At 30.4% G+C, this 9,348-nt stretch overlaps 1 protein-coding gene across 1 annotated transcript; it reads left to right on the top strand.

Annotated features, from left to right (window-relative positions):
- Window positions 1–3,772: 3,772 nt before the first annotated feature.
- On the top strand, window positions 3,773–6,631 carry LOC141708520 (F-box/kelch-repeat protein SKIP30-like). The gene is made up of 2 exons (XM_074512185.1): window positions 3,773–3,846; window positions 5,308–6,631. Exon 2 carries the CDS (start codon window positions 5,379–5,381, stop codon window positions 6,432–6,434), a length of 1,056 nt encoding a protein of 351 aa, XP_074368286.1. The 5' UTR covers window positions 3,773–3,846; window positions 5,308–5,378; the 3' UTR covers window positions 6,435–6,631.
- The last annotated feature ends 2,717 nt before the right edge of the window (window positions 6,632–9,348 follow it).

The raw sequence follows: 9,348 nt of genomic DNA, 5'->3' as shown, positions 1-9,348 counted from the left end.
CACGCATCAATAAAACAGTCAAACACAAGACTTTTAACCTATGTACACCCGTAATTCACATAGCACGTAATCATGTAATTCACATATCACATAATTCATATAATACATGACTCGGTTTGTTGAAAGGTTCGACTCGGTATGTTTAAAACTGAAATCGGGTCAAAATATGATTTATCGATCAATAATCGACTCAGAACGACTCGCAAAATAAGCAAAATTTTGAAATAAAAGAATTTGGGTCTCGAAAGTATTTTCAATGAAAGCAGAATATTTTTCTGAGTTTAGACGCGTTCGTTTCGTATTAAATGGACAAACGGTCTATTTTCTACGAATAAAATAAGAATAAATCAATTAATAATAATGTTAATTGAATATTCAATACCTTTATATAATTTTAAAATCTCAAAATAATATTAGTATATTATTCGGCTCAATTATAAATAATTACACTTCATTCTATTATTTGTAATTAAAATTAATCGATTAAATAAATTAATCGATCAATTAAATGAATAAATAATTAATCAAAATAAATTATAAATAATTGAATCAAATTATGATTTTAGAAAATAATAAAAGATAATAATTTGAAATTGAAATAAATATTCTAGAATTTTTTTTGAAATAACATTTTTGTAAAACTGACTTTTCTCGGGGGTCTCAAACAACACAATCCAACTATACTCTAATAAAATTTATAAATTTAAAACACACAATAATTTATATTTGCACGTATAAACACACCAGAAATGAAAAATACGGCCAAAAGCGACTTCTACAATTTTTTTTTAAAAATTGTGAAATAAATATGTAAACACCAACATGTTATAATATATCCAAATGCAAAAGCAGAATCTCAAAATCCTTACCCAAAATAATTTCTGATCACCCCAAGAGATTATTTGATGTCCGGAAAATATCTCAAGAAAAATCCGAAATTAATAGCCAAAGACATATATACGCTGAGATGCCATGTGGAATAATCAACGCCGTCAAACTTCTTTTCTATGCCCCGAAAATAAATTAAAACGGAAAATATGCCCCGCAAATGTTCTTATCAAAACCTTGTAATATATATACTTTTGCGTAGGTATTGAAGTGCTGATCGTTTATATATATAATAATTGAAATTTGGAAGAACGGTTAAGAAGATATGAATTTTTGAAAAATTAAGTATAAAACTGGGAGAGACAGAAGAGAGAGAAGGGAGAGAGGAAGGAGTAATCGGGGGAAAGAATGAACAAAACGACAGGGGCGACTCGGGAGGGGGTTTAGGCGCAGGCGCGGGTGGGGGTGGGGGTGTAGGTAGCAACGGGTGGGGTGAGTAGGGCTGTAATTCGGGCCAAGCGAGTCGAGTTTCGAGCCGGGCGTAATTCGAGCCAAGATTAATCGAGTCGAGCTGAGCCGGCTCGTTTAGTTAAACGAGCCTAAATCTCTGCCCGAACTCGACTCGTTTAATTTCACGAGTCGAGTCAAGCCGACTCGTTTAGCTAAACGAGCCGGTTTTAACGAGTCGGGCGAGCCGGCTCGTTTAATTTTACACTTAATCGAGCCTAAACCTCTACCCGAACTCGGCTCGTTTAATTTCACGAGTCGAGTCGAGCTGACTCGAGTAATTAAACGAGCAGGAACTTCTGCCGGAACTAAACGAGCCGAGTCGAGCCCACTTAAACGAGTTCAAGCCGGGCGAGCTCGCGAGCCGCCCGACTCGAATTACAGCCCTAGGGGTGGGTAGATTTAGGAATTTACACGTTTTTTTTTCTTTTAACTAAAATCAATACAGTATTTAAATAATTAGCCTAAAATTAATAATTAGCGGGAAAAGATATTTAATTAAATGTATATATATATATAATTTATATCAAAATATCCTAAAAATTATGAATATTCCAAATATGCGAAAATATAAAATATCTGGAAGTCCCACGATTTTATAAAAATAAAAATCTGATTTTTGTGGGGTTTGACATCCTGATAGAGGTCCGGTCCGATAATTTTTATGAAACCGAAATATTTCTAAAATTATCGGAATATTTAAAAACTAATAAAATAAAATTTTCATAATTTTTAAAGTATTATTGAAACGCGGATCAGACCCGCATTTTACGATTTAATTAACAAATGCGCGGGTAAATATAATACAAAAATTTTCTGAAATAATTTTAAAATTCTCTAAATATTCAAAACTTAAGAAAATACGAGTTTCATGATTTTTGAAACATTATGAAATTTAATACTGAATTTACACTCATATATCGGATCCAAAAATAGATTATTTAGCAATTAGGTAACTATAAAAATGATACAATTTAATATCATATTTGGATAATTATCAAAATCGGATTTCTTATAGAACACCCTATGAGAAAATAATGTAAAAAACATCCCATCTCTTGAGAATACGGATTTTATTGATCTACCCAAATGATTAACGTATCGAAAATTTTACGCCCGGACTCATTCGGGTCAAACCGTATTTCGGATCGAAAAAGTCATAACAAGGAAAATGTTCAGAATAATCAAATTATGTTATGAAGGAGTTTTCCGAAGAGTTCCGGGTTGTAAAAACGCAAAACGGTTGAAGTCAGCCGATTCAGGCTTTATAAAAAGTTTTATAATTACTCTGAAAATAATTATTAAATCTATAAATCCTTATAAAATCATATATCAATCCAAAAATTATCAGAAAAATAACATAATTATCTGTACTTTATTCTGGACATATTAAAAATCAAAATACTTACACTTTATCACATATAAACACCCAAATATAAATATCAATCATCTGATAATTCACCAAAATTTTCATAATAATTATTTATTGATAAAAATAATTACACGATATATCCCAGATATTACAAAATAATTTCAATTTATCGATATCAATAAGATCAGCTTTCAAATAACTTTTAAAAATAATACATTTAAGTAAATATTTTCAGATATTAACAAGGATCGATATAACACTTAACAATTAACACATTATCATTTAATAACACCAACTCGTTAAATAAGAATAAAATATCCCCCATTTTATTTCTACTAAAATCATAAAAACATATATATTTATATTCAAATAATAGTTATAATAATTTTAAAAATACGGGATATTACACTGAATGTCCGATTGACCCTATATGCTGAATCGGCTGGTCCTACCTACACGATGAATTGGCCCTTGTTTGTTGTGCTAATTTTCCTTATACTAACGTCACTTTTTGTTAATTATTAAAGCCATTAATTTGTACCATCTGTCCAGCGTAAAAAGTTCTCGATTCAATTGATTAATCTCTAATTAATTTTCTGTAAAATATTTTACTGATTCAATTTGTGAAATTTAATTAATTTTTATAGTTTTTTGTTTATTGAAGTATATATAATTATTTATTAAAACTAAAATACTATATTTATTTAAATAAAAATAATTTTAGAAATTATAATATAGTAAATACATGTTTGTTAATAAATAATTAATATAATTATAATAATATATTAAATATAATTTAATATTATATTATATCCAATTTTTACTCCGATTAATCGTTTTGATTAATCCCCGATTTTTAATTAATCCCAAATAAATAGTTCAACCGATTTTTCCCGATTACCGATTTTTACTACAAGTGTCAAGTATATATTCCAAAAAGAGCAATTTTTTTTATCATGCGTTAAGCATTTGTTTTCTTGTGTTGTATCCCCAACAAATTTTACATATATTAAAATCTGAATTAAATATAGAAAAAATTACTATAATATTATTATATAGACGGGTCGGCAACCTATATAAACCTGTTTTGGGTCGAAAAATTTGGAAGTAACCCTAGCACAATTACTCCTTGCTTTCAGGTAAATTCTAGCTTACGTTAATCGGTGAATTCTATTATGTTATACGTGTTGAATTGAATTGCATATAGTGAGTATGAGTGTGATGTTTAATTTCGGGTAATCTTGTAGTTTCTTTATGCTCTGATTTTAATACTCGGGTACCATTGCAATTGCTTGCATAGACATCTAGATGTTGCGTGTAAATGTAATTTGAGGAGTTTCAGAACATTTTTCACTTCACTTTGCATAAATTTTAGTAATTGTCCAGTTTATGGTATAATTTTAATTGAAACTTAAATATGCTCAAGAAACGATAAGAAAACCGCCAATCTTAACACTGTATTTATAGTAGCTTAATTGAATGTGTATATACAATTTTAGCAAAATGTAAGAATGAGTCTCGTTGCTCTCAATTATCTCTGTTATTGAGTATAAGTTGTAAACATTTATAGTAGCTTAATTGAATGTGTACTATTTTGCATTATTGTATACATATAGTGGATGGTGTTATTTTACCGGTCGTTTCTTGCATTGTTAGATTGTTTTTATGCAATTAATGTTTTCTGTGCATCTAAATATGCATAAATATTGCAAGAATGTCTGTTTGGTCGCTATATCCCTCTCACCACTGACAAAATTATATTTTATTATGCCGTAAGTTTCTCAACCACCATTTTTCCTGTACGGACTTGTACAATTAAAAGAGAGTAATAGTATAATTGATACAAGGAGTCCCTGGTTTCTCTCTCTGTGATTAACAATGATTTGAATGAGCTAGCTAAGTGGGCTATTTTCTTATCTCATTTGTAAGTTTGTTTCACTGTATACTAAACCCTTATAGTTCATTATAAGAGAAATGGAGATATTTGTGTCATCATTTCAATTGATTTCAAACAAATAAATTCTTGTGGTTTCTTATTAATTCACGGAATAATACAATTGAAGGCTGTAGTTTCAGCACCATAGATGGGTTATCTGTTTTGAACTTAGAGATGAATTGGAGGCACCCTTGAAGGACGATGAAGCATGATCTGTTGAACCATAAACTTAACAAATAAAAGTATGCATGTAGTTGATTTATTGTTGTTTCTCTTATTTGTACAAACGGATAAGTTTTTAATGGATAACTTATGCCTTGCATTAATTTCGTTATGTTGTACGTAATGAAATATCTTACAATTTTAGAATTTTGCATTATCTTGTCACGACCTTTAAATCCCTTAGTCCTTCCGACACACACACAAATATACCTGCACACGCATATTCCCCTTGCTTGCTAAACTGATGGAGCTCAACCTAGTGCTGATTACGAAGTCCTATTGGCCCTAGCACCTTTGCTATAGATCTGCACCATTTGTACGATTATTCATTTAAAAATTCAAGAACGCTTTTCTTTGTCGTTGCCATGTAATACAGATATTCTTACTAGTCATGCTCTGAACTTTGATTCACTTGGTTAACTGCCTGGCATTTTTTTTTTAGGTGATTGGCAGTAGCAAAAAAATCATAACTACTTAAAATAGTACGATTGAGAAGACACGGTAGTTATCATCATGTCTACACTCATTGAAGCTTTTCCTGATGAAGTCTCTCTCATGATCTTTGCACGTGTTCCCTTATATCTCCATCCCAGGTTGAGGCTTGTTTGCCATGCCTGGAAAGCTGTTGTTAATAGTGTTGAATTATTCAAAATTCGGAAAGAGGTCAATTTTGTTGAGAATTTTATGTGTGTGTGCTCCTATGAACCTGAGAAAATTTGGCAGCTTCATGACGCCCAACATGATGTTTGGATCACCATCCCTGTCCTTCCTTCAAGTATTAGGCATCTTTCCTACTTTGGTGCTGTGTCGACTGCAGGAAAGCTGTATGTTTTAGGTGGCGTCCGTGATTCTAAAGATGACATAACTGATGGCCGGCTTTGTACTCCCGCAACCAATCAGGTATGGTCATATGAGCCTGTTACCAGACGGTGGACAACTTGTGCCCCCATGATTATGGCCCGGACCAAGTTTGCGTGCGGGGTACTGGATGGGAAGATTATTGTTGCTGGTGGTTTTAGTAACAGCTTTCACCGGAGACCAATCAAGCAAGCAGAAATGTATGATCCTAAAAGTAATAGCTGGATTCCAGTACCCGACCTCCCTCTCACACACAATGCCCCTTGCTATGGAGCGGTTGTTAGGGAAAAGATGCACGTGCTGCACAAGGAATTGCCGACAGTGCAAATATTGGATAACGAAACACAGGTTTGGACAGTTTCTGAAAGTTCATGGCGAAATTATCCACTGGCAGTGGTTGGGGATGACGTCTATGTAATGTGCGGTGAAAAGATTTACCATGAGAATCAAGTTGGAGGTGAAAAGCAACGTAAGTTTACAGCCTCTGGGTATAAGAGCAAATCGGGGTTTGGAATGTCAAGTTTAGGAAATAGTATATATCTCATTGGTGGGAACGAATTGAGAGGCAAAATTTTCAGAACTCAAAAATATGAGTCACCCGGTGTTGCTGTTCTGACAGTAAGTTTGGAGGAGCGCTGGGCATTGCATGAAGCAAAACCTATGACTCATTGTCGGGGAACTATTTTGGGTTGTACACCGTTGAGAAGTTAGCTAGAACTGATGTTAGTGAGTGTTTGGTTCTTTAAACGGGTCTTAATTTTCATTTTCCAGAGCCGTGAGGAACTCTGTAAAATTCTCTTCTGAAAGTTTTTCGACAGTAGTCATAAAATATTTTCTCTTAAAAATCTTATAGACTTGTAGCATGAAAATATATTGCATTATAGGATGAATGACCTCGTCTTCTTTCTTTCTCTCTTTCTTTTTTGTTTGCTATATATTGTCTGTTTATTTGTCATCCTAATGTGTTTTCTGCAATTCTTTCTTTTATGTATTCATACATAAAGCTATATTATGTATTTGTCATCCTAGTATGTAGAAAATGTTATTTCTTTCACAGTAACCTAATTTGAATTTCAGATATCATGCTATATATACCATTCAGGTCTCATGTTCAAAAACTCTTTTGTATTGTAAAACTAGAGCAATAGTGAATAAGTTACTTATTCGGTTATAAGCCCGTAAGTACGAGTTTAAGCCCGTAAGTACGAGTGTTTGTCGACTCAGCTTAAAGTCGAATTTACAACTTATAAGCTGATAAGTTGAATGTTAGCAACAACGTACTTTTTCTTAGCTTATTTTGATTTTTCGTTTTTTATTAACTTTTGTTTTAAAATTTATGTTTTTATATGTCTTTCTTATGTAAAATTTATAAATTAAGATAATTATATTTAAAATTTATTTATTTTAGCTTAGTTAAATTAAAAAAATTATAACATTTAACCAAACATTTATTTAACTTATAAGTATCCATCTATTTATCACTTATAAGTTTTTTATTCATTTTAAGTGATAAATTTCTTATTTTAAGATTTTTCAAACGGTCACTAAGTATTGAAATAAAACAATTGAAACTTATCAAGCCTCTGCTGCAAGTGTAGACCATTATTTGATTGGTAATATGAATTTGTTTGCAATAAAATTTAACTACAATATAGTTTTCTGACAAAAAATGAACTTAGGTCTTACAGTTAATTTTTTTTACATAAAAGTATTTCAAATAAAGTTAACGTGTTTAACATGAAGAGTATTGGATATAAGCTGAAGAAATTAGAGGCGTGTGAGATTAAATGATTGTTGGGATAATAAACAATAAATAAAGTTTGGGAGAAATAGGAATATGCGGGCCACAAAAGCAGGCCGGCCCAGAAAGGTTGAGTAGCAGTGTATGAGTAGTACATGAGTTTAAATATGACCCATGGTATTAATGTCCAATCACTTTCCCTGACATAAGCACGCCTCGATCTTTTTTTGTGGCCCTTTTCATGCATCATTTCTTTTCGACTTTCTTACCTTATTTTACTTGATTTGATCCATGAAAATGCATTTAGAAAAACGGAGGTAACCAATGTATACGGATCGGATTTTTTTTATTTTTATTTTATTGCAATTTCGTATTTAAATGGTTTCACTGAAATTGGAAAATTAAAGATATAATATATCTAATCATAATAAAACATCATTATAAATACTATGACCCCGTTTGTCATCTGATTTAGTTAGAGCATTTGATGAGCCCTTAGATTAAAATGTGTCAAAAATATCATAATAATATATTTTAAATATTATGTAAAAAATTATTCGCTTCAATACATTTCTCTTAACTAAACATTTAGAAAATCTGTCTATGATGACTATATTTGTCGAATCTCTGTAGTTTACACATAATCTGTTATCATATTCAAATACTACATTATATTTATCACAACCTGAAATAATAACATAATATTTTTAAAATATAGTCAATCAAGCAACATGCTCTGATTCAGGGAGGCATAATCATAAATTCTCCTCCCGTGAAGTTCGAACATTTGATCAAGAGGATAATTATCCTCTTTTTAACCAACCGAGCCAACCCTTGTGGGCGAATTGGAGGTGCTCTTATAACGGTTTGAAATAATTTTTTTGACTAGCTGGTGAATTAGTTATTTTGACTAGATAATTGAACTAAATTTTTGGAATAAAACTGTTTGATAATTAGATGTTTCAATTAAAATTTAATATTATCTACTTGAAAAATCTTCTGCTAGTAATTTTTTTAAAATTAGTTTTTTGAAATCAAAAATCTATTTCAAAAAGCTAACAATCAAACATTAATATTAGAGTTTTCAATTGATCAAACTTTTAATTTGATTCAAAAAATCAAAAAACTAATTTCAAACTAGGCCTATATCTAATTGACTTGCTCCAGACGCATATATTTATATTCGTCAAGAACATATGTGTAGAGGTGCCCTTTGGAAAATATTAAAATAAATAACTTATAATTTAAAATGAATAAGTGATTTATATATGTTAAGTGCATAAATACTTATAAGTGATATAAGTGTTTGGATAATTTCAGAATATTTTTTACTTAAATGAACCAAAATAAATAATTTTTGAATATAATTATCTTAATTCACGACTTTTAAATTAACATAACATTTAAAAACATATATTTTAAAACTAAAGTAATTAAAAAAAGTTAAAAAAAAATACATTATTACTAACATTCATCTTATCAACTTGTAAATTCTAAATTCAACTTATAAATTGGGTCGGCAAACAATCCGAGATAAGTACTTACTGGTTTATAAGTGATAAATAGCTTATAAACCCGTACACAAACATGCCTTATATAACACAAATCAGATATCGATACTCTCTATTCTAAACTTTAAAGTACTTACATATTATTTATCAATAAATTTTTTCATTTTAAACGTATAAGTATAAAATAAATAATTGCAATAATATGTTTTTTCTAAAATTATTTATAAAAACAAATTTTTTGACTATATTTGGTCGCAATCTATTTACTATTTTTATTAAAATTGTTGGACAAACTTAATATTTTAGACTAAGTTGTGAATATTTTGAGACTATGTATGTGTGAGACACATTATGTGTTAGTGGTGTCTATTTA

Source organism: Apium graveolens, chromosome 2 (assembly GCF_009905375.1).
Source record: "Apium graveolens cultivar Ventura chromosome 2, ASM990537v1, whole genome shotgun sequence".
Classification (NCBI taxonomy): domain Eukaryota; kingdom Viridiplantae; phylum Streptophyta; class Magnoliopsida; order Apiales; family Apiaceae; genus Apium; species Apium graveolens.
Note: the sequence above shows the minus strand (reverse complement) of the source record. Positions and strands in the feature narration are given on the sequence as shown.